Raw genomic sequence first — 25,085 nt, 5'->3', positions numbered from 1 at the left:
TTTACGGATTCTGCATACACACGTGAACACAGAGCGCGGACCCGATGCGCCAGAATCCGATTTTGGTGCGTCGTCGGGTCCGCGCTGTGTTTGCCTCTTTTTTTTCGCTGGCTTCTGCAGCTGCAGGTTTCATAACTCTCTGTTTACATCTCTAATTAAGTCTCATATGTGTCAGCTTTCTTTTAATAGATACGAAATTATGGATATATACTGTTAAATGATCAGAATTGTAATATTTCTGACTGAGGCAAAACTTTCCAGATTCCAATCAAATTGAATCGGATCCTGTATCGAATCAAAATGATTCTACAAATCAGTGACGATGCAGCCGTACTCAGCTTCCTAAGCATTTTCCCTTTCCAGTTCACAATCAATCCCACCCCTAGGTCAAAAATATGTATAGGACAATTGGCCTCATCTAATATTTTGTATGAACCTGTCCAGCTGTGATTAAATGACAAGTAGATGGAGGCAGGACTTCACAGCAGGGGCATACTCCATAATGTGCTGTGCATTATCATATGTATATTATATATATTGCTCACTTATTGTATTTACCAACATCAAGGAGTTATGAGCAAAGAAAGGCCACACCATAGTGCATGTTTAAATAGGGAAAGTTTATTGATCAAAATGTATTACGCAAATACGCATTACATTTTTTTCAGCCCCCCAATCGAGAAAACAAAACCAATTACATGTTCAAAGCAACGGAACGGTGGCCCAATATCGGAGAGAACGCCACTCTTGAGTGAGCAGTGATAATTGAGCAGTCCGTTTTATTTTGCAGATTCAAGCTGCTCTTCAAAATTTTCACCACCAGATGTCACCGGAGAGGACTGTGTTGAAAAGCTTCGAGTAATGAACCGTTTTTCAATACAAGCTTCAGTGCTTCGGAAAGCTTCATTTGGCCATCACTACATATTTGTCAAAATATTTATACACACAAAACGCATCTGTTTAATATCTTTAAAGTTGTACTTGTCTGCACATGTTCAGCGTATACAAAAAATATCAAATAATAAATTAGTGGGAACAAATATGGATAATATGTGGCCTATTTGTGTAATTATTTATTCACTTTATTTTTCACCTACAACAATGCAAAAATATATTATAAATGTTTTTAAGGTTATAATTCCTTCTTTCAGATAATACTTACCAGTCAGTATAAAAATAACAAAAAACTAATTTATTTGTTGTTCTTTCTTGTTACTTAATACACAAAATCTGATAATATTTTATAAAATTATTATGTAAAACATTTATTTCCGTTTTAGATTGCGGCTTTTTAATCCCCTCAATTTTTTTTTACCATTTACGCCTCTTTTACGTTTTTTTGTTGTTATTGTTTGTTTTCTTTTTTGGTTGGATGGATTTTTTGTTTATCATAAATGATTATATTTTTATATATCTTATATATCTCAATGCGGAAACGCTCCTGTAAGGTGAGTCACATGACCGTGTCCCCAACCGAAGCCAGTAAATATCAGGCTAGCTAGCAGTTTGTTAGCTACTCCCAGTTCCAGTAGATCAGACCATGTTTTTTCAGCTGTCATCGGCCAGTTGTCAGTCCAGCGTGTGTAGCCTGTTCGGTGGTGCTTTTCGTTAAGCGATGACCTCCCAGTAAGAGAGACTCCGTCCTTTAAAAAAAATCAGCTCTGTAGACTTGGCTGGCTTTACAGGTTAGCTTAGCGCTAGCAAGCTGCGTCCAGAGGAGGTGTCGTTGCTAGTGACTATGCAAGGGGAAACCACGACGATCCGAATCACGGAAAACGAAGGCAAGCTGGATGTATATCCCCAGAACAGGACCCCGAGCTCGGGGAGAGCGAGTGCCAAAAGCTGGCAGTACAGGTTAGTTTGTTCCGCTAGCAGCTAATTTAGTGTTGTCAGGAGCACTTCGTTGACCCGGACAGCACAACAACCTACTCTTTTTCAGTAGTGTTTAAGTGTGTATTTGGTTCTCAGGTATACAAGCTGAGTCAGAGGAATGCTCTGTGATTGAATTGTGTATTTACCTTGCTGTGTTTATGGGCGTGTGCTCACTGCCTGTATCATTTTATGAGTGTCTCCTTTTGCCCCATAATACCAGCGATCACATGGAGAATATTGATGGCTACCTGATGAAATATACCAACCTGGTGACAGGCTGGCAGTACAGGTGAGTTCTGACCCAACTTCATGTGACATAAGTCATCTCAATGAGCATTAAAGACCTTACAGTTTTATAGGGACAAAGTACCTTTGTGTGTGTGTTTATGTGTTTCTAACTTACCAAACAAAAATGTAAGGTGTGACTGTGATAAAAAGTCATATCATGGACAGCAGACTAAGCCAGTGTTGTTTGATTTCAGGTTCTTTGTCTTGAACAACGAGGCGGGCCTGCTTGAGTATTTTGTCAATGAGCAGTCACGGCCACAGAAGCCCCGTGGCATGCTCCCTTTGGCGGGGGCCGTCATTTCCCCGAGTGATGAGGACTCGCATACCTTCACTGTCAATGCCATCAGTGGGGAGCAGTACAAGCTCAGGGGTGAGGATCTGGCAGCCATGAGTGCTCTAAGTTAATTTGGCTTTAGCTGGTGCTTCTGTGCTCCTTCCTGAGCTCTCCACCTTTTATTGATGCCTCCATTCTACTTTTTCTTTTCTTTGTTTTAAAGCTCAGCCTTGCTCTCATTAACTTCCATCTTGTTCCTGCTGTATTGATCTGGATGTTTTTCCATTATCTGCTGCCGGTGATGCAGAAGCACACAGGAATCAATGCTGAGTATGATTACTGTAGAGTTACTGTAACAAGGTTGTGTTCTTCTTCTCCTGTGTGTGTGTGTGTGTCTGTGTGTGTCTGTGTGTGTGTGTGTCAGCCTCTGATGCCAAAGAGAGGCAGCACTGGGTCAGCAGGCTACAGATCTGCACGCAGCACCACACAGAGGCCATGGGGAAGGTAAGACTGACAGTGCCGAGTGTGTTTATACCTGAAAAGAGGCACATGACCATAATTTGTACCATGGTTGGTTTACACTGGATCATTCTTCTGTCAAGAATATATAGTTTTAAAAATTTATCTTTAAAAGAAGAAGCATAATTAAGATAAAAACAAAAAAGTCAAAAATAAAAATCAGTTGAGGCAGGCTGCCTGTTACACTTTTGTTGGATATAATGACACAGTAGTTCAGTTCAATTCAATTTTGTTTGTGTAGCACCAAATAACCACAACAGTCACCTCAAGGCACTTTATATTGTAAGGTGAAGACTCCACGCTTTTCTTTCCAAGCTCCTTGGACTACGATGACCTGGAAGACTGAGAACCTTCACAGACGTAAAGACTCCACAATAATACAGAGAAAACCCCATATATCAGATGACTGCTTGTTAATAGAGGTATCCTATTAGCCAATCACATGACAGCTGCTCAATGCATTTAGACACATAGAGTATGGTCAGGATGGCCTGCTGAGGTTCAAACTGAGCATCAGCAAGAAGGTGATTTAAGTGATTTTGAATGTTGCTTGGTTTGTTGGTCTACTGATCTGCTGGGATTTTCCCATACAGCCAATTCCTGGGTTTACAGAGAATGATCAGAGAGGGAAAATATCCCGACTGCTTCAGGCTCATAGGAATACAATAGTAACTCAAAACAATCACTTGTTACAAGCAAGGTATGCAGAAGAGCATCTCACCAGCAGCAGAAGACCACATCTGGTTCTTGTCCTGTTGGCAACTGAGGTTGCGGTTCACGCATGTTTGCCAAAATTGAACAATAGAAGACTGGAAAAACATTGCCTGATCTGATGAGTCTCAATTTTTGCTGCAACATTTGGTTGCAGCAAAAATTATAACCACAGTGTACTCATCAACTCATGGCTGCTTTGAGAAGATTAACACACGATGTCACAAACTGATTTCTTGAACATAACAATGAGTTCATTGCACTCATTATGTCTGTGGAAATATTCTTATCCTTGAAAGGATGAGTTAAAATCGCCATCAGATTTATGGCTCAGGTAATGGCCGATCTGTGTGTTTCTTACTAAATCTAACCGATTCTAAATTAGAAGGGTCGTGATCGCTGCATGCAGTTTGTAGACGGGCACACCACCATTTTTCTGTAAGGAAACACGTGAAAGCAGAGAGACAAGTGACAATGTTGTAAGCCCACAGAAGCACCACTAAAGCAACAAGGAAAGAGAAGGAAGTCTGACTGGCATGAAATCGTGCTAAAGTTTGCTTTGTAAGCTCTTATCAGATAATGCGTCTGCAGCTGTGTGAGCAGTTTGTGCAGATATTTGTGTCTGCGAGCAGTGATGACTGTGCAGAAAACACATTTTCATAAGCTCAAAACTCGGTGTGCTTACAAAATAAAAGCTAAAGGCGTATGGCTGCCTTGATGCATGAAGCTTTGTACTTTACCTTCATGTCCAGGATCTTTATCTAGATTTGCATATTAGCATATTTGCAGATTTTTTAAAAAAAAAAGAAGTTTATAGTAAAAACCTGGAAAACTCATCCGATGTGAAATGTGCACTCCAGAGACAGCAGCTCAGTCAGTCCTGTCTGTCTTTAAAGGCTTGTAAACCATGAACAGCTATGTTTTACTTCAAAGTCCATCTTTGACATCATTGTCAAAGTCAAAATCATCATTTTTTTTCTGTGCTGATGAGCAGTGACACAATGCTCTTTCATTAGTCTTTTTTGGTTTTTGGAGCAGAAAACCCATGCTGCTGCACACCTTTAGGCTCTAAAGGCCCTTAAATGGCTGCTGATCTGTCAATAAATGTGCAGCAGTGAAACAGCCGGACAGTACTTTGGTATTAAAACTGTTAGGGTGTTGTAAAAACTTCCTCAGCAAAATCTATGACTCATGAGCGGATGTGACAGTTTCCTGTTTTCCTTTCACATGTGCCAAAGGAGGCAATCCAACAGAGTTAGAACAGTATCGGTGTTTATGTAAAGAAATATCAGCTTCCAGCCTGTTTGTAAGTGCAGCAAGCAGCAGTATTGATCTGGATATTGATCTCCAGATTGCTGTGCAGCCCGTGGCCCATTTTAATGGTCTGGAGGTGGCCAAGTTTAGGAAAAATGAGCAAAGATGTGCAAAAATATAAGAAAAATGTTTTTAAGTGCTATAAACCACAGAGCCTGGGAGCCGGAGCTGGCCTGGTAAAGACGGTGATCCAGGCCCAATGACAGCTTTGAAAAATTAGAAGTTTGGACTTTTAAGTTTTTAAGTTGGTCATAGGGGTCATATGATTTTCTGTTTTCTTTGTATTATTTCTTTGTGTCTTTACCTTACAGTATGACGCACCTTTAGGCAATTGTTGATTTGACTATATAAATAAAACTGAACCAAAGGTTCAGGCCAGTTTTGGAGATTCAAAAAAAAAATGAAAAAAAAAACAAACCCAAAAACATAACAGGATTTTTTCCCTTTTACTAAAATAAAATAAAAAGTGTTTTATAAAATAATATACTTTCAGCATGTTTTGTGCTGTTAGTCCGGCATTTAAAAAAAACAACTTTTTGTTTGTTTACGTACGCTTACAAATTGAGGAAACAGTATGGAGTTCAGGGGCCATGAAAAAGCCTGATAAATATCAGTAGTTTACACTGCTTATAAAATGTTTTTGAAAGCTTTTATTTTGAAAAAACAATATGGTAGTGCAATACACCCCGTCTCATTTATAGCTAGAAACACTGCGCTGACCCATAAATGTAATGACTGTGCTGGTCTCCGTTCCTCAGAGTCAGCCTCCGTCAAAGTCCCGGAGTTACTCCACGGCGTCTCAGGGCAGCGGCAGCTCCCCGATGTCCATGCGCCGGCACAGCCAAAACCCCGCCTCTTTGTTTGGCTGGTCGCAGGTCAGAGGCTCGTCGGCCTACTCCAGTAAGAGGTCCCTGCTGCCCGACCACCTGATGGACGCAAGAGAGGTACACTTTGATCTGAAGAAGTCATAACTCACCGATTGGGGGGAACTTTTAGCCAAGACACAAACAGTGGGGGCTAAATCCCAAGGGACGCTAGTTGCGTGCTACATTTTATGATGATTAAAAAGACTGGATGAAGGCGCCGTGTTTGGACAAGATGAGCAGACAGAAAGCAGTGCTGGCACTCACTACAATGTTTCATTAAAGTTTAAACTCGAGGCCAAGTACAAGCAAAAAGTACAAGAAACATTTAGTTCCTACAAGGCACGCAGCGGTGAATGTGAAATATTTAAGAGGCGCTTTAGAGCAGGACTTTAGCTCACTGAGATTTGTTTAGTCATGAGCTTTAGTAGTCTCTCTCTGAGCCAGTTTAATGCTGCAGATTGTCCACAAGGGGGCACTCTCATGTTTGTTTAACTTGAGTGGGATACAGCAGGTTTTTGTTCTAATCAGCAAGGTGTAAATATGTTTTTCCCTTGAATTAATCAGAACGTGATAGTTAAACAAAGGCACTGAGTCAAAATCAGCAGAGCTGCCTGCACAGGTAGTTAATCACGGTCCTGTGAGGCTTTGCCCTTATTAAAAATAACCACGACATCCTTGTATTTCCAGATGATGAGCCAAGCCCAGGGTCAGCACAAAGACCTGATGCAGGGCATTGAGGGCCTGCCTGTGACTCCTGGCCTTTCCCCCCTGGACCAGGACCTGCTGATGCTCAAGGCCACTTCCATGGCCACCATGAACTGCCTCAATGAGTGCCTGCACATCCTCCACCTGCAGCAGGTGGCCCGACAGAGAAGCTCCCTAGGAGGTACGTGGAGGGATGTGGTGGGTTGTTGTTGTTACCTTTTGTGTTTGTCACAAAAGGTAACAACACGTAAGTTGAACTGTATATGTTAAAGTACCTGGATTACGTTAAGGGTGTGCTAATTAATGATGGTACACTAAAAGCTCAAACTCAGTTTAGTTCATCTGGACCCAGGCTGGCAGTCAGAGAGCTTTTGGCCAGCACGAGTTTCTACAAACAGAATACTTACAAAGGTGGGACGGCTTGTAAAATGATCTGCAAACCTCATAAACCTGCATTTTATTCATAGAACATAGAAACATTTTCTTTCTCAGTTTGCACATTTGACATGGTTTCTATTGCTGTATTGTGTTCAGGCAGCATGGACACGCAACTTTATTTAGTTGAACTCATATAGCACTAAATTCCAACTTTGTCTCAAGGGGCTTTATTTTGTAGTGTAAAGACTCTACAATAGTACACAAACCCCCAACAATCATATGACCCCCTATAAGCAAGCCCTTGGTGACAATGGGAAGGAAACACACCTGTTCAACTTGAAGGAACCTCTGGCCACCTGTCAATTGTAGTTTTGACGTAATTTTGAGTCCCTCGTGGTGCTTTATGGTCAAAATCACCTGCTACTGTGGTACTGAGTCGTCCCAAACACTGTCCCTCTGCACCACCTCCATCTTATCCCTTTATTGACCAACCCTTTATATTTACCAGTAAAATTGACCATGGGTTCAATAAAGGGTTAAATAAATTCTATATAAACTCAAGTTAAATTTTAAGTTCAGTAAATACATGATGTTTGGGAAGTGGGTGTTAAATATTTATGTCTCTACTGGGCACGCAATCCTAAGAACAAATCATAGTCTTGCTCATGCAGTGTCTGCACCCAATCTAGGCGGTTAGTTTGGCCGGACACTGGAATTATTCTGCATTATTGATGGGGTCACCTGTCCCCGTTTGTACCACCTGTCTCGCTGGTAATTGGATCTCAGATGGTTAAATATCCATCCGCAGCACCTCGAGGACAGCTCTGTTTTTAAGCTTCACATTAAAAATCATACAGTAAGGTGAAGGAGAGGAGACTCGCTGATCTTTTGTTAAAATGCCGGAAAACTCGTCCCACTTTTTCCACAGCAGATCTCGTTACTCGATGTATATTTCATCAGGCCGGACTCGCCACAGCAGCCAATCAGATTAAGTCTTCTGACGCACAAGGTGAATTTGAATTAGATCTGTCCTCTGCTATACGTACTTTTAAAGGGGGCGGAGGGGGGGGATGCCATACTGAGAGGGTTTAGCCAATCGGGGTGGGGGATGCTTCCAGAGTATCCTGATACCTGTCTTCACGGAGGAGTTGGGTTACACTCTTTTGGTCGACGGCAGCTCTCTGAGGAGCAGAAGCTCTGCCCGGTCAGCTGCAAGGCGATTGCGGGGCGCCGTGCGGTAAATGGTGGGCCGAGCTTAGCGCTACCTGTGCATGTAGGGGGGCCTCGGTCGGGTGGGAGGGAGGGGTAGGACCATGAGTACCTCTGAACCTGCACCTGTGCACTCCCCGTCCACTGCAGGACCCACCATTGAGTGGCTGGAGCCCAAACTGCCCGACATCCTGAAGAATGGCAGCAGCTCTCTGGGCAGCTTCGCAACAGGTGAGGGCCCGCTGGAGGGGAACCGCTTGGAGCTCAGCAGCCCCGAGTCCTGCAACTTCTCCGGGGTAAGACTGGGAGAGGGGAGAGGTTATCTGTGTCATGCTTGTTGCAGTTTTCTGTTAATGCTCTGTGAGACTGCCTCGTTTTAAAATCAGTCATACAAAAAAACTTTAATTTCTTCCCTCCTCTCTCCTCACAGGAACAGGAAGACATAGATGCAGAGGATGAATTGGAGGACTCCTTTACGGACAAGGAGGAGGACCTGGGTGCCGTGGAGGAGGAACGGAGTGTCATCCTACACCTGCTGTCGCAGCTGAAGCTGGGGATGGACCTCACGCGGGTAGGTCAAGTTCCCATATCAGCAAAAACAATCCCTCTGAGACGCCAGCACGAACGGGTCTTTGATAAGGCTCGCTTGGCTGTAACAGAGGAGGATTTTCCCGGAGCGAGAGGAGTTTCTTGTATCAATAAACACAGAGTTCAAAGCACATTGCGTCACAGTGAGGCGTGAAATGCTGCCAAGATTCCCTTCTGATTGGTTTTGAATGCAATTTCACAGAATTCTGGTAAAGAATAAACCAAAATGAGGAGTTCACACCATGTTCATCTGCAGCTAAATAAACCATTTTTTAACAGTGTACTGATACACAGTTAAAAGTATGTGGTAAGATTGTTCCACACGTATTTCAGCCTTGACTCAGCAACTGTTACACAGAAACACTGCCTTTCACTTCTTAGGTTGTTTTTTTTTTTTTTTCAAATAAATCCTCCTGTGCTTTTCATGCATCATTATAAAAAAAACAAACCCTGCAAACTTTTCTAATGTAACACAAAAAGATCAACATCATTTACTGCAGTCATTGTGTCCTGATCAGTCCTTATGGTCCAGTAACGGTCAAAGACGCTGATACTGGTGTACTGGTGCTTTGTAACTTAGCTGTTTAACAGAAAATAGAAAGAACTATGGCTTAACACTGACATGTTGGTTATTGCCTGCATCTGTTGTGAAAAAGTATCTGCCACCTTCCTGATTTTTCTTTTTTTGCATATTTGACAGACTTGCATGTTTTAAATCAGACAAATTTTAATATTAGACAAAGATAATCTGAGTAAATACAAAATGTAGCTTTTAAATTCTTTAAATCATTTATTAAGGAACAAAAAAGTAACACAGACCTACCTGGTCCTATGTGGAAAAAGTTATATCCCTATAGTTTGGTCATTTTGCAGATCTAGTGACAAAACATTTGTCCCAGTGAAAAAGCAACATCCAGATGAACAATATTCCTTCCTGGGATGAGAACTGACTTTGACTGACTTTGTTTCTCAGCTGTTTCTTTAGATCGTGGCCTGATGTGTTGCTTTTTGAGATCTTTTCGCAATATTTTTGTGATTTTTGTGATATTGTATCGATACAGGGACAACAAATATTTATCTTGTTAAATAAATTAAAATACTCTTGGAATACTAGGAACAAAAGGGATCATCTCATGCACCATCATCCAGACATAATGTTAGCTAAGCAAACTAACACATTATCCAACATTGGGCGCACTTAGCTTGACAATTCAGATCAAGCTAATGGCTGAAAAGGACAAACTCCTTACATCCACCAAAGAGAGAAAATAATAATCAGCGGCTGCCTGGTGATTAAGTTGAATTTTTCACATTGTGCAATTGACTGTAGCTTGTGGTGATAATCAGTTGCCCAGAGCTTGAGGGTGTTGCACAGTCATGACCACGTTTGATCACAAAGTGATTGCGCAGGTCGCCTGCACCTTTGCAGTGTGACTTGGACCGACTGCAATCCCTCTGAGAGATTTCAAAGGTCTTTAAATAACTGCTGTCTGATTTATAAATGCAGACAGATTGCCAACATTTCGCCATCAGTCTGAATGAGTCTCTGTCATTGAGCACAACTCGAAGGGACTCGACTCAGCTGGCCTGTAGAACAGGAAGGCTGATCAATGAAAATGTAATTGTTAAATGTGAATTTCTGTCTATGCAGACAGCAACAGATATTTGTCACAGTTAAATGCTTATTAAATATCAGCCTGTGATGAGGCTGATATCTAGTAGCACAGTGCTGTATTCGAATTAAAGCCGCCCATGAAAGTAATTGAAGCTGTTTAAAAACCACATTTTGAGGCAGGATAAGGAGTCATGGTTGAAGTAAGCTCCTCATTCTTGGTAATTAGTTGTCAAGGACACGTGCTTAAACACCCTGACCCGAGGCTTACGCTGACACTCTTATCTTTCAGTGTCAGTTTGTTCCCGTAGTTCGATATCCTGCTCTTGAGTTTCTGATTTATCTCATGGGTCCGCTGGCTTACCTCAGCTGGAACTCTAGTAAACACCCCATGATCCGCAGGGTCACGTCCTGTCTACGTCTTTTCACTTCCTCATTGCACTATATTTTTCTGCCTAACCTGAGCTAATTTAGAAGCATCCTCAGACTCAGTTTGTTAATGCAGTATGTTCCAGAAGATGTGATTTAAAATCTCTTCTCTTGTCCATTTTACTTGTAGGTGGTCCTCCCCACCTTCATTCTCGAGAAGCGCTCTCTGCTGGAGATGTACGCAGACTTCATGTCCCATCCGGATCTCTTTGTGACCATCACAGACGGCAGCAGTCCGGAGGACCGCATGGTCCGGTTTGTGGAGTACTACCTCACCTCCTTCCACGAGGGCCGCAAAGGCGCCATTGCCAAAAAACCCTACAACCCCATCATTGGCGAGACCTTCCACTGCTCCTGGAAGGTGCCCAAGAGACCAGACGCCTCCAAGGAGCCTTCACAGGGAAGCCCCGACCCCACTGCTTCCAGCCAGGACTCCTACCAAGTGCGCTTTGTGGCGGAGCAGGTTTCCCATCATCCCCCTGTGTCTGGTTTCTACGCCGAATGCCAGGAGAGGCGGATGTGTGTGAACACACATGTGTGGACCAAGAGCAAGTTCATGGGCATGTCCATTGGGGTATCGATGGTGGGGGAAGGTAAGGCAGCACAATTTTTAAAAAAAACTGTGTTCTGCGAGGTTGGCAGCAGGAGTGGAAACACGAGCTGTTTTTACACATAGAGCACATGTAGGAGGCCCGCTCACCAGCAGCGAGTGCAGCGGGGGGTTAGCTCCTCTACACTCTCATTCACACAGGCTTTGCTGAATAAAGAGAGAGTGTAGAGCATTTATTGTCTGATCTGACTTCTCCCCATTTTAATTCTCACCTGCACCTCGATTGGATGTCTAAAAAAGTTCAGGGGCGCGCTGCATTGGAAACATTAGATGTTTTCACACATGAACTCGAGATGGCGTCAGCAGAATCAGGTTGGCTTCTTATCTAAAGTTCTCACTTCTCACGTGTAGCAGAAAGCAAGAGATGGCCCGCCTCAGATGTGTTTTCACTGCTGGAAGTAATCTGTTTGGCTCAGGTGGAGCATGCTGAGTTCTGGCAAGTTACCTGCTCTCTTCTCACGTGCACAATATCATGATGTGTGCTGTGGAGCTGGCAAGTCGCTATCTCACCTCCTCCTCAGACCTCGAGGCCGCAGTGCCAAAAAAGCCTTTCCATACACAGCTGTAACTGACAATAGAAGTGAGGTGCCCCCAACTCCCTTACTCCTCAGTTTGGTTTTAGTTTTATCTTAAAGCCCTCTTATTACCAAAAGCAGCAGTGTAATTAATTTAGGACTAAATTCTGGTGTATCAGGTGTCATAGTTGGTGTACATTCTCATTTGACTATTAATGCATTTCTTAATAAAAGTATTTCTCTCTTGTCCTTGTTAATAAAAATGTAGGACAGGACATGTTTGTACTTTACTGTGTAGGGCCTCAACCACAGAAGCATCTCTGTCATTTCCTCTGTCACCCAGTACAGACAAATAAGGGAAGTGTCGTGGTTGTGCGTCAGTATTGTGCAGAGGCTGTGCACAGCTTTGCAGACTGTCGTCTACATGCCATTGCTGTTTACCGTCACCAGGTGGCAGCATCAAAATTAGGTGGTACAGCCGAGCTGTGAGATCCAGCTGCTCTTGATGTTGTTTATCAGTCAACCAGCTGCTGAAAAGAACAAAGTTAAAACCATTTCCATCACCATTTGACCTAAACCTGCCGTCATCCTTGTTGGGCTGCAGGCTCCTTTTGACCATTTCTGCGGTAGGGCTGTTGCAATACTAACATTTCAGACTTGGTTGAGTATTTTCCTGGATATTTCTATCATTATTAATACCACAGGGTGGAAAAAGACAAAAGAAAGATTCGACTGTATTCTTATTTATTGTTGCTGGGTAATACATTACATAGTACACCCCTCATATCTCTTTGTTACAACTGGCAGAAACCTTGTAACTCTTGTTTCTGTATTTATTCTTCCAGGTTGTCTGTATTTGCTGGAGCACGATGAGGAGTACACCTTCACGCTGCCCTGCGCCTATGCTCGCTCCATCCTCACCGTTCCCTGGGTGGAACTTGGCGGCAAAGTCACCATCAACTGCGCCAAGTCGGGTTACTCGGCAGTCATTACTTTCCAGACTAAACCCTTTTATGGAGGCAAATTACACAAGTAAGTCTTAGTTTTTATATCCACAACAAGAAGTAAAAGAAATGTATTTAATGTGGTTGCAATGATTGTCATTATATCAATATATGTGGTTTGAATCGTATCAGATTATGAGCTTGTGTTCCTTTTTGCCCATTGGGATCCATTTTCAGAAAGTTATGTTGTTATGCTGATGATGCTCAATTTTATTTACCACCAAAGTGCAACAACTTCCAAGCAGTTACTGCTTCGTTTCTTGGAAAACAAAAAAGTTTAACTTCAAACTGAAAAGCAGAAAAACCCCCAGAGGTGACCTTATTTGGTCATTGAGACGATGCTTTCATTCATTCAATGAAATGTGCTCTCTAAATGAACCGAACTTGACTATGTGACCAGGTGAACTACTAGCAATACTATGACAGTATTCAATTTAATTCAGTTTTATTTATATAGCACCAAATCACAACAACAGTTCCCTCAAGGAGCTTTATGTTGTAAGGTAAGGATCCTACGGTAATACAAAGAAAACAGATAATCCTATAACCCCATGACCAAGCGTTTTGGCAACAGTGGGAAGGAAAAACTCCCTTTTAACATTCAGAAACCTCCAGCAGAACCAGACTCTGGGAGGGTCGGCCATCTGATGCGACTAGTTGGGGATGTTGGCAGTAAGACGAGTTTTTGATTGCCAGTTCTGCAGCTCTTTAAAATAAGTGTCCAAGATGGGCGTTTATATCTAAACAAATCCTCAAAATTGCATGTTTGTATTAATTCGGTCCTCCTACCACACGTTTAGGGTAACAGCAGAGGTGAAGCACAACTCCACCAATGCAGTGGTGTGCCGCGTACAGGGCGAGTGGAACGGCGTCTTGGAGTTCAGCTTCACTAACGGAGAGACGAGGGTGGTCGACGTCACCAGGCTGCCTGTGACGAAGAAGCACGTGCGGCCAGTAGAGAAGCAAGGACCGACTGAATCCAGGTCAGATGAAATTGAAGTTGAAGGAGCGAACTTGCAGTGTATTTAATAGCGTTTGCTGAAACATTTCGATCCTTTGCAGGCGCCTGTGGCAGCACGTGACCGAGGCTTTACGGCAGAAAGACGTCGAGAAAGCCACTGAGCATAAGACGGTCCTCGAGGAGAGGCAGCGGACAGAAGAGAGGCACCGTGTCGAGACAGAAACCCCCTGGAGGACCCGATACTTTGACAGAGAGGTGAGCAGTGGTGATTTATTAGGTTTCTGCTGATACAGCAGCTGGTATTTACTGCATAGGAAGTCATATTGAATCATATAACTGCCACATTGAAGATCTTACAACTTATATACACAAAATATTTGAATTGCATGAGTTAAAAAAAAAAAAAAAAAAAAAACTTCTCAGAGGAGTTTCCACACATTAGTTTGATGCCCATTGTTTGGCAAAAATGTTGAAATCAAATACTTTGCAGCCTCAACTTAACAGTCTGGTGTTTTGTCTAACTTTATCAGGGTAAACAATTATGCTATCTCACTGCAGACGCTTCATTATCACTGATACGTGATGCCACACTGACTCTCGTCTCTCCTCCTGCAGGGTGAAGGTTGGGTTTATCACAAGCCACTTTGGAAAAACTCTACATTCAAATCCTAGTTTCTTCAGCCCTCTCCTATCTTGGATGTTGATATTGTAGATTCAGGAGTGTGTGTGTGTGTGTGTGTGTGTGTGTGTGTGTGTGTGTGTGTGTGTGTGTGTGTGTGTGTGTGTGTGTGTGTGTGTGTGTGTGTGTGTGTGTGTGTGTGTGTGTGTGTGTGTGTGTGCGCACACGCATGTGGCCGTTGGTTATGAAATGACAAGCATGACCTGCACTGACGTACAGACGAATGCGACGCTGAGGGGGGAGAAGGACCGAGACGGCATGACCGAAGGTGTTCTCGAATCTCTCACATGATGTTCAGGAAGAGTACAAGTTTTTGTACTGCAGATTAGGGTTTTTTTTTTTTTAAATAATCTAATGTCAATGAAAACATATTCTTGTACAGGTAATGGTACTCTATTTACACAGCCTTAAGATGATCTGATGAATGATACTCTGTTTGGACTCGGATGATCCGCCTGGATATGGTTTCTTCTTCTTCTCCTCTTTTTAAACTGTGGTCTCACCTGAGGATAAAGGGACTTTTGGTGAATATCTTCTTTAAATAGGAAAGAAAATCCCCAAGTAACTGGAGAATACATCTCATAAAGCTGAATCTGTGTATTTGAGCTGATAAAACAGAAGTGACATCCTCTGTCACTGGATGTATTTACTTACTCGTGGTGTTTTGATCTGAGCAGTACAGAAACATTTAGTGGATGCCTCCCAGAGTAATTATTAAACGGGGCAATTTCCCAGAGTATATACATAAAATAGCACATTGAGCAGTGCTTACAGAAATTTACGTACTTTAAAATGACAGATTTAAAGAAAAGTACTAAAAATTAAAAAATAACGGCATCTGAATACTGAACACTGAATTCACTCACTGTTTACTGTAGACTGCACTGCGTTTAATGTGTTTACTCTCATTTTATACATTTATTTATCTTGTCACTCTGAAGGAAAGGCCCCAGTCATATAGGCCTAGAGACAGGTTGGCAACCTGATGGCAACCACCAGTTGGTAGGTGGTGCTGGCAGTTGCAAAGAAGGTGCACTAGAACTGCTTTAGTTTCTAACATGTTGCTTATAGTTTGCTTGGAAGACACCAACTTGTCTGCAAACACTTTGCAATGGCTCTCTGAGCAGTAGTGAAACTATGAAGAGTGCAAAACAAGCCTGTAATAGAGACCGCTCACCCTCAAGGTGGAAGTTGAGTCCTTTAAAACATGTTTTCAGTAATAAGGCGTACTTTTACTTTGAATTTGAACGGTGTCTATTTCCGGTTTGCATCACATTCTCAATTCGTAGTTTCACTCCTGCTCAGAGAGTAGTTGGGAGACTGTTCGGATAACACCCAACGTTTCTTTGCACCAACTACTCACGACCTTTCACCGAAGCAATAACAAAGAGGTTATTGGTGCAGCACCCTATATCGCTTTGCGATCAGTTTTACCTTGCAACTGCTGGGAACCACTCCCCAAGCAGTTTGGAAATATGCCCCCCTCCCCCAGTGACGAGAGGTTGCCTGGGGTTTCCAGGTGTGCGTAAGAAGCCTAAGATGTCCTTGGTGGCATCACTATGACTCTATTAGGGGTTTTTTTTTTTTTTGGGGGGGGGGTTTAAATCATAAAATTTAGTTCAAGCTCCCCTTTAAGCTGTAAGCAGATCTATCTTAGGGTTTGGTGATGGGTAAAATTCTCCAACAGTTCCAAATAGTTACCGTGTCCAGTAGTGGGTGCTGTGTTTGTGCAACATTTCCTCAGTAATGCATTGTGCCACGAGGTTTCCTTAACATCAACCGTACATTTCCAGAGGGGTGTACAACAAAGCAAGTTCAACAACCTAAAAACACGTTCACAGATCATCTGTTGTACTAATCAACTTTGTTAACCTTCGAACGTTATTGGATTTCATGACTTAAATAATCTGATATATTGGTTAGTTTTTCTTGAGATTTCCCTAATGTTTATGTATGATTGTTTATTAGCCGTTACTAAGGGCATTGCAGTTCAAAAATAATCTTGTTTTATTGTCACAAGTAATGGATTACTCTGTTACAGTCTGCTTGGATCAGTTGGTTATTGTTTGTGGCTTCCAATACGTTGCCAGCGGGAAGTTGCAGAGTGCCCTCTGGTGGACACACAACATCAACCCCTGGCAAGGCTGAAGGGTGTTTCTCTCATTTCTTTCTTCCCTACTTTATCACGTTTTCATTTTAACAGTTATTAATGGCAACAGATTAGCACATCGCTGACATTAGCTAATAGCTGAGATGAGCCAATAGCTAAGATTAGCGCTGCTCTGAAAATAACCTGCTCCACACCAGGTTGTTTGGCATAAGTTGCCATGGTGATTTATCCAGTTTGAACCCCCCCGCACACACACACCTTTGTGATGCTGAAGACTTTGACTTTAGGCTAAACTTAGCTTGTTATCCTTTCATCTTGCTTCATAGTACACCCCTCAGGTCTGTACAGCAGAAGGAGGCACCACCTTGTGGCACTATTCAGCAATTGCACTTTACAAGCTAAATAATTCTCAAGAAGACAGACCACTAAAAGAACAAAACTTGCACATTGACACTCCCCATTGTAAGTGCTTAGTAGTGCATTCGTGAGCAACTATGATGCAGAGTTTTAGGTAAGTAGGTCAGACCAAAAAACAGTGTTTTAAAAGAGCTAAATGAGCACGTAACCAGCCAACACGTACACTGAATTTAACGCCAAGTTTAGTCAGTGTACGCCCTTGTTGATGATCACTATAAATTCCTTTAGAAACACAAGTTTCCTTTCAAAGCTTCAGCTCTCAATTTAATGCTGAATGCTAATATTGATGTGGGTTTTGTTTTTGTTTGTTTTTTTTGACAAGTTCACGTTGCTGGAACAGCATGTTGTAGACTGAAAATTAGCAAATTTTATTAAATAATTAAATGATTCAGTTGCAGGTGAATGCTTCTTAAAAGGACAAAAAAAATGCTATGCCACTCTTCATGTCTTTTGCCTTTTTTTTTTTGTGGTTTTGCAGTGTTTGGAAAAGTCCTGCAGCATGATTGCAAACTCACTTAAATTTCCTAATGTCTGTTGTGAAAGCTTTTAACCAAATTTGCTTCCTTTTGTAATGTAAATAAATATTTTCTTTAAATGTGTGTCCATCCCCGAGCTTGCCCTTCTTATTTCTGGAGTCACTTTGAGTACTTCATGTTCAATCAGTGTTTGTTTTCCTCTTTGATTCCACTCTACCGTGCTGTGATGTATACATGATATCCTGTATGTATCGCCTCCCTGCTAAAGCAACACGTTCTGAGAGCAGAAAGCCACCCTGCCATTGATAAGCTACCCCCTTCAAATCTCGGTGCCTTATGTAAACTCTTCATGTGCGTGTGCCGTCCAGCAAGGAGCACGACACTCATCACCTACTTATCTGACCAATGCAATGATGTATGTATTGTTAACGTGTGTTTGATTTCTTTTTCTTTTTTTTTTTTTTAAATCAATGCTTGACGTCGAGACTTCGACTGAGCACTTTTACTAACGGTTTTGACATCCTCCTAGTTTTTGGATTCTGCTGGTTGTCTTGCAGGTCTCTGAAATGCACTGAAGGAAACCTGGTATGGGGAAAAATGGATGTGTGAGATAATCTAATAAATGGTGTATCACTTGTATGCTGTGTCTGGTTCCTCTACTCATCAGCATTATTATTTATGTGAAAAAGGCTGATTTTAAGACATATTGGAAGCTACACCTGCACAACTCCAGAGTAGTTTCCCTTTTAACAAATGACCAGTACTATGCTGTGAAATCAAGTCTAGGAACTCATCAGCTTAGCCTTTGGCTTGGAGTTTCAACTCTACTCAGGACATCAACTTAAAGGGAGCTCTATTACACTCATATCCAGCTCCATTGTTGGACTCTACTAGAGTGGCTTTGCATGATTAACTGTTCAAAATAATCCATATTTATCACATTCATGGCCTTTATGCAGCCCGTCAGTTGATCCTGCCTGAAACGAGCTGTTCTTTCTCCCTTTAAGCCAACTGTTTTGTGATTGGCTGCCCCTCATAAGCAGAAGGTTTGATAGCACATGGGTGGAGCTTCTGTACCCACAGCCAGAGCTGTGAGCCTGGTATGACCATATCTTCTGTCATTAATCATATATTTTCTAAATCTGTGCCATCACAGTAGTTAAAAAATCTGAGGTTTTGATTACACTGACACTGACCTCATTATTTGAAACTCTCGCTATGTTAAATATAACATCCACCATTATAACTGTACATATATGCACTCCTGTGAAAAGCTAACTCCACCCTCTCTGCTTCCATAGATGGTGAGTAGCTGAACAAACGCACTTGATTAACTGATTGTCAGCCAGCATGAGCACCTCTGTAAAAGCAGTCTTTCCAGTAGTGAACGTCCCAGTAAATTCACCCCAAAGTAAGACCATGTTCAGAGAAACTACAAAACTTCCAAGAGCTACAGCTGAGACTCTACAGGCCTCAGTTAGCGTGTTAAAGTTCAATGCAGCGCAATTAAAAAACGATTGATTAATTGAACAAGTATGGCTTATTTGGAAGAGTTGTCAGAAGACAGACTCTAAAAAGATAAATGTTATATTTTAGTTTGCTGATATTGCCCTGCTGCCCACGGGGTTCTAGGTCTTAACACTCGCTTGCTCAGACTTTGACTAAAGCCCATTTTGGCAGGATATTGTGTAGAATCTATGACGACGCTAGCCCTGAGTGAAAGAGAGACAGCTGACCTTGAACTCAGGCACAAGAAGTCAGGTATTTCAATAAAATACACAGTCCCCCACAAGGAAACCCACTGTGATGGAGCTCTGTGAAGAGCCGACACAGCTTCTTTACCCTGTGAGATTCAGCAAGGTGCAGCAGGATTTGCAGGTCTGTTTATTCAGATTATTCCATCATAATCATACCATTAATGCGCATTATTTGCAAATCAGTTTATTTTTTCTGTTTATTAATCATTAAAAACACGTTAATTTTAGCACATGTATGATCTGCATGACCTGCAGTGTCTTTGCTTCTTGCTGACGCAGTGTGTATCAAGTCATCAGGGTTCTTATCGAAGCATAAAGTTTTTTGTTTCTCAAATAGCAACTGTGTTGCACAAACGAGAGCCAGAGGATGGTGAAACACGCGAGTCATACATGAGGACGAGGCAACTATCTCAGCAGAAGAATGCCAAGGACACTTGAGAGATATGCCGGTAATAAAAGACTTTTACAAAAAGTTCACAGTGTGAAGTGTGTGGCAGACTAACAAAACAACTTCAGAGTTTAGTTGCACATTTTTTCCCACAGTTTGCAGTAAACAAATATTATTTAAGGGGATTCTGTTATTCTTCTTTTTAATCTCTGTTGTTTTGGTCTTGAATTAACTCGAGCCGCTTTGTGTGAAAACTTGGATTTTTGACTCACTCAGAAGTAACTCGAAGTTTTGAGTTGTGTAACTAAATTGATGATAACTCAAATTGTCAACTGTCAACCCTCTGAAAGTTTTTCGTATTTATTTATTTACTGTAAGTGCTGGAAACAAGCATTCATAGCTTTAGGTATGGTTCACAGTTTAAAATAATCCTCATTTATCTTATTCTGGGCCTTCATTCTCTATAACAAGCAGTTTAATCCTCTCCCTTCAAGCTCATCTTCTTCTGATTGGCTGCCCTTCCCAAGCTTTGTTGTTCCTGCTGGCATCTTTGGCACTGGTGCTCCCCGTCAGCAGACAACAGCAAAATCTTCATGATTCCTTCCACCTTGATGAGAATCCCAGTCCCAGACACACTGAAGCATCCCCACAGCATAATACTCCCACCACCATGCTTCACTCTGGGGACAATGTTCTTTGGGTTGTACACCTCTGCCTTCATTCTCCAAACACAAGCAGTGTCTCTGTGGCCTAACAGCTCTAGCTTTGTCTCATGTGCCGATGTGCTTCCAGTATGCATCATAATCGGGTTGTCCTTAGCATATTTCAGTCTGGCCTGAATGTGTTTCTTCTGCAGAAGTGGTGTTTTTCTCAGTCTGTGCAGGGTTCTAGTGATTTTCCTACAATTCCTGACTTGGACAAGTCATTCACAAGTGTCTTGGTAATTGTTCTGAGATCTTTAGACACATCTCTCACTAGTTTTCTTTCCAGTCTTTGAAATCTTTTGCTTCTTACCTCTGTTTGTTCTCAGTGGTTCTCAACGAGTTTCTTTATAACTATGTATATCCATCTCCTGCTTTGTGAAGATCAACAATTCCTGTTCTCAAGTCTAAACTGATTTCTTTTGTTTTTAACATGATGCTTTGAGCAGTCATAGCTTAAACCCTTGCTGAAGTTTTCATACTGTGAAGATAATCTTTACAAGCTTAGAGCATTACAAAGCACATCCTTGGACAGCAGTGGTGCAGATGTGTGTACGCGGGGGGTGGGTGGGTGTGTGTGTGTGTGTGGGTGGTTGGGATGGGGGGGTCTGATACAGTCTGATACAGCTACACAGTGTGAAGAAGGTCATCAGTCTGACCCTCCCTGTGGTGAGCAGCGAGCTTCCTTTACTCTCCTCTCCCTGCGTCTCACTCAGGGCCTCCGTCACGGCTGAAGAGCAGCTTCTATTGCTTCTATAACCACCAGGAAAAGTCTCAGCAGCTCCAACTTATCATTATTATCATTTTAATTCACGATGGCTCTCCATATATCTGGTCTAATAACGATGGTCATCTTTTATTTGTTGGTGCTGGGGATTGGGATCTGGGCTTTTTTGAAATCTAAGAAGATGGAGAAAAATTCAGCTGGTGGACAGGTGGAAGTTTCTTTTTTGGCTAATCGGAGGGTCACCTTGGCAGTGGGCGTCTTCACCATGACAGGTGAGTTCACGTAGAAGTGTGTGATCAGTAATTTGGTGCTAACTTCAAACACATTTTGCTTTGTTTTTTTTTAATGAAACAATATCTGTTTGCTTTTATAAAAGTAGTAACTTGTACCATGAATGTGAGACTTGTGTGTGCTCTGTCTTGTATGATCGGCTGCAGCTACTTGGGTTGGAGGTGCCTTTATCATTGGAGTTGCAGAGACTGTTTATGACCCCACAAAGGGGTTAATCTGGGCTCTCATTCCTCTACAAATATCAGTTTCATTCATCATCGGTAAGAACCTCTTACAGAGGAGTATTTACCTCCAAAAATATGCCTAAAATGGGCTATTTTCTTCAAAATAAGATCCACTCATACAGGATATGTCCTTATCTTCTATCATTACTTAAGATTTTTTTCTTAACTGTCCCCTTCTCTTAAAGGCAAATTTTGAATACCTTGACATTCCTCAGCGATCACTAAACTCTTAACCACAAGAATCGAACATAACCTGAAATCTAATTTCGGCACTGCTTTGATTGTTGTCTCTTTTGCTAAAGGTGGTCTGTTCTTCGCAAAGCCGATGCGGGATAAAAATTACATCACCATGATGGATCCCTTTCAGAGGAAGTATGGGACAACACTGACCGGGCTTCTCGCCATCATCCCTTTCATAAGTGAAGTCATGTGGGTTCCTGTCACGCTGATTTCCTTGGGTAATATAAACACACAAACACTTCCTTTCAGAAGTGTTGCCTAAAGGTGCTTTTTGTAGTTACCCTGCAGAATTTAGCCAAACATTTTCACAACCAGGGGGCAGCATTTTACCAGTTACCTCTAAACTTCATATTTTAAATACGGTTATATCCTCATAAGGATTTGCCCACTTAAAGAGCGTATTCACCAGTAACACTGGCTCGCCTGCAACATCTAGTGGTCCAAACTGGTATTACACAAACTACAGCATTCAACTTTAGTTGCCGTCTCTTCAATACAACACACAGGTGTTCTGTTTTTTTTTTTAACTCTTATTTTGTTATTTTTTGGAAGGTTTTAAAACTTCTAATTGCCTGTATTTGCCATGAGTATCTTTAAATATTTATAATGGTCAACATGATTTTCAGAGGTATCGATTATGTGTGTTTTTCTCCCAACAGGAGTCACACTTTCCGTCTTTTCCGATCTGCCCTTAAGTCTCTGCATCTGGATCTCTGCTGCGGTGGCCATCGTCTACACAGTTCTTGGAGGTCTCTATTCAGTTGCTTTTACTGATGTCATCCAGTTATCACTGGTGTTTTGTAGCTTGGTGAGTTTAATGTGACAACACATAAACAAGACTGCTTTTCCAACACGCCAGAGGTAAAAGTTATCTCTCGCAAGAAAGAGTGCACGTTACAGTTGAAGCAGATTCGTTTCTCAAAAGCTTTACTCTGTTTTTTTTTTCCAGTGGTTGTGTGCTCCCTTCGTTCTGGCGAGTGATGTCTACACCGACCTCCGTCAAACGGCTTTCAACCACACATTTCAGGCGCCCTGGCTCGGCCGCCTTGAGCCTGATGACGTGTGGATATGGATCGATAATTTTCTCGCAATGGTGAGATGACATAACAGTAAAATGTTTCTAATGATTTAATAAGATCTGAAGTCCTTGAAACCTTATATTAAAACAAAAACATTGTATATAAAAGATTATATCAAATAAAGTGTAAAGTTGATATGTCGCTAATAAACAAATTGAACAAAAAGGCTGAAAAAATAAGAGGTACAATAAAAAAGAAACAGCGGGAGGAACATTAGGTTAACTGGCAAGAAGTAAGTAATGTGATTGGGTATAAAAAAGTCTCGTTAGACAGAGTTTCTCAGAAGTAAAGATGGGCAGAGGTTCACCAATTTCCAAAAACCTGTCTACAGATTTCAGAACAATTTCAGAAAAATTTTACTCACGTAAAATTATGAAAACTTTAAATCTCTCCTCATTTACAGTGCATAATATCATCAAAGGAATCAGAAAATTTGGAGAAATCTCTGTGCGCAAGGACAAAGCTGAAAATCAATACTTGCCCTCAGGCATTTTGAGACATCTACATCATGAGTGTGATTTGCTTTTAAACTCTTGGCCCTGTATATGTTTTTATTTGTTAAAAACAAACTGTGAGCAATAAGTTCTTATGCTGGTAATTACTAAAACACAAGAAAATCTCTCGGTTTTAAAAAAAGTAGCTTAAAAAAATGAACATAGTAGATTGTGGGTTTGCTCTTTGTTTTCAGAGTGTTGGAAATTTGGCGTTTCAGGACTTCTATCAGAGGACACTCTCCTCCAGCTCCACGGCCACGGCCAGAATGATTTGTTTCATAGCGGCAGGTGTGGTCATTGTTCTGGGAATTCCACCTGTGCTGATCGGAGCTGTTGCAGCATCAACAGGTACACCTGACGTCTTCTTTCTTCCGGCTAAACCCTTTAGTTGTCCCCACAGCGGATCATCTGCCTCCATTTCACCCTTTTCCCTCTGCACATCATTTACTAAAAAAAATTCAAACACTACACATAAAACTTAACTAATATTCTTTTTACTCATCCAAATAGTTTTCATAGATTTTATTTTGAATTTATATTTTATCTGGCAAAAAGGGGCTTCCATACACGATGAGCCTTCAGCAGAATGATTCAGATGATCCAGAGATCAGAAAGGAGCAGGAGGACTCATATTTCAGTAACTTTAAACATTATAATGTTTCCTCTTATGCTTCAGACTGGAACCTGACCTCTTATGGCTCACCTTCACCCTATGAGCGAGGAGAGGCTGCCATGGCGTTGCCCATTATCCTTTTGCATCTTACCCCCACCGCTGTTTTCGTTGTCGCCATGGGAGCCATCGCCGGCGCTGCCATGTCATCCACTGACTCGTGCCTGCTGGCGGCAACCTCCATCTTCACCACCAACATCTACACCCTCGTTAGGCATCAGGTAGGAACAAAGTCGGTCAGAATGCGGAGTTCTTAAAAGTTTGTGTTGATATTTTGGGAAAAATGAGCTTTGGTGTTCTGTTTAGGTATCAGAGAAAGAGCTGCAGTGGGTGATCCGCCTCTCCATAGTGGTCGTAGGGACTGTAGGAACCTCACTCACCTACCTGGACAGCAGAACGTTGGCCTTCTGGATCCTCAGCTCTGACTTGACCTACACCGTCATGCTCCCCCAGCTGATCTGCATCCTCTTCGTCGGATCATCCAATGCCTACGGGGCTGTGGCAGGTTACGTTGTTGCCTTTGTGATGAGAGTGCTGTGTGGCGAGCCGGTGTTCAACCTTCCCGCCATCCTGCGTTTCCCTGGCTGCTCTCTGGAGGATGGTGTTTATGTGCAGCGCTGGCCTTTCAAGACCACTTGCATGCTGTCCTCTCTGGTCACCATCCTGGTATTTTCTTATGCGACATCGCTCTTGTTCAACAAGGGGATCCTCCCAGAGAGGTGGGACCTGTTCAGGGTGAAGACTCAAGAAGAAACAGCACCAGCAGATGGCGCCAGACTCGGTGAAAATGATAAACATGCATCTGAACCGATGTTGGACACAAGATGCTAAGTTTATCTTTTTTTCCTACATTTTCAAGTCTTCAGCACTTCTGCTATATTAAATGATGCACATTGGTAATGGCAATGTTGCCTGATTTCTGGATTACTTTTGTTGTTATGCAAAATAAAATGAACAAATGCCTTTTACTTCACAGC

The 25,085-nt window shown here is 42.0% G+C and overlaps 2 protein-coding genes across 2 annotated transcripts; both read left to right on the top strand.

Moving 5' to 3' along the window:
* Nucleotides 1-1,457: 1,457 nt before the first annotated feature.
* On the top strand, nucleotides 1,458-18,176 carry LOC146641959 (oxysterol-binding protein-related protein 11-like). The gene is made up of 13 exons (XM_085398299.1): nucleotides 1,458-1,854; nucleotides 2,093-2,161; nucleotides 2,355-2,530; nucleotides 2,859-2,938; nucleotides 5,737-5,922; nucleotides 6,532-6,730; nucleotides 8,287-8,432; nucleotides 8,567-8,707; nucleotides 10,896-11,358; nucleotides 12,736-12,922; nucleotides 13,695-13,877; nucleotides 13,957-14,110; nucleotides 14,471-18,176. The coding sequence occupies exons 1-13, from the start codon at nucleotides 1,739-1,741 to the stop codon at nucleotides 14,525-14,527; spliced, it is 2,157 nt and encodes a 718-aa protein (XP_085254425.1). The 5' UTR covers nucleotides 1,458-1,738; the 3' UTR covers nucleotides 14,528-18,176.
* A 3,022-nt stretch (nucleotides 18,177-21,198) lies between these two features.
* LOC146641958 (high-affinity choline transporter 1-like) lies at nucleotides 21,199-24,939 on the top strand. The gene is made up of 8 exons (XM_085398793.1): nucleotides 21,199-21,382; nucleotides 21,548-21,661; nucleotides 21,928-22,083; nucleotides 22,525-22,673; nucleotides 22,815-22,958; nucleotides 23,633-23,786; nucleotides 24,115-24,329; nucleotides 24,415-24,939. The coding sequence occupies exons 1-8, from the start codon at nucleotides 21,199-21,201 to the stop codon at nucleotides 24,937-24,939; spliced, it is 1,641 nt and encodes a 546-aa protein (XP_085254919.1).
* The last annotated feature ends 146 nt before the right edge of the window (nucleotides 24,940-25,085 follow it).

This window comes from Rhamphochromis longiceps, linkage group LG23 (genome assembly GCF_057381845.1).
Source record: "Rhamphochromis longiceps isolate RC_006_pf linkage group LG23, R_longiceps_female_GT1.1, whole genome shotgun sequence".
Classification (NCBI taxonomy): domain Eukaryota; kingdom Metazoa; phylum Chordata; class Actinopteri; order Cichliformes; family Cichlidae; genus Rhamphochromis; species Rhamphochromis longiceps.
The sequence above is the reverse complement of the archived record's forward strand: the minus strand, read 5'-3'. Positions and strand labels throughout refer to the sequence as shown.

Excerpts from the sequence above, each read along its gene's own strand:
- LOC146641959 (XM_085398299.1), top strand. The coding sequence starts at position 1,739 with ATGCAAGGGGAAACCACGACGATCCGAATCACGGAAAACGAAGGCAAG. Across the intron at positions 2,162-2,354 it reads GTGACAGGCTGGCAGTACAG|GTTCTTTGTCTTGAACAACG; the intron begins GTGAGTTCTGAC and ends GTTTGATTTCAG. Across the intron at positions 14,111-14,470 it reads CCCGATACTTTGACAGAGAG|GGTGAAGGTTGGGTTTATCA; the intron begins GTGAGCAGTGGT and ends CTCCTCCTGCAG.
- LOC146641958 (XM_085398793.1), top strand. The coding sequence starts at position 21,199 with ATGGCTCTCCATATATCTGGTCTAATAACGATGGTCATCTTTTATTTG. Across the intron at positions 21,662-21,927 it reads ATCAGTTTCATTCATCATCG|GTGGTCTGTTCTTCGCAAAG; the intron begins GTAAGAACCTCT and ends CTTTTGCTAAAG. Across the intron at positions 24,330-24,414 it reads ACACCCTCGTTAGGCATCAG|GTATCAGAGAAAGAGCTGCA; the intron begins GTAGGAACAAAG and ends TGTTCTGTTTAG.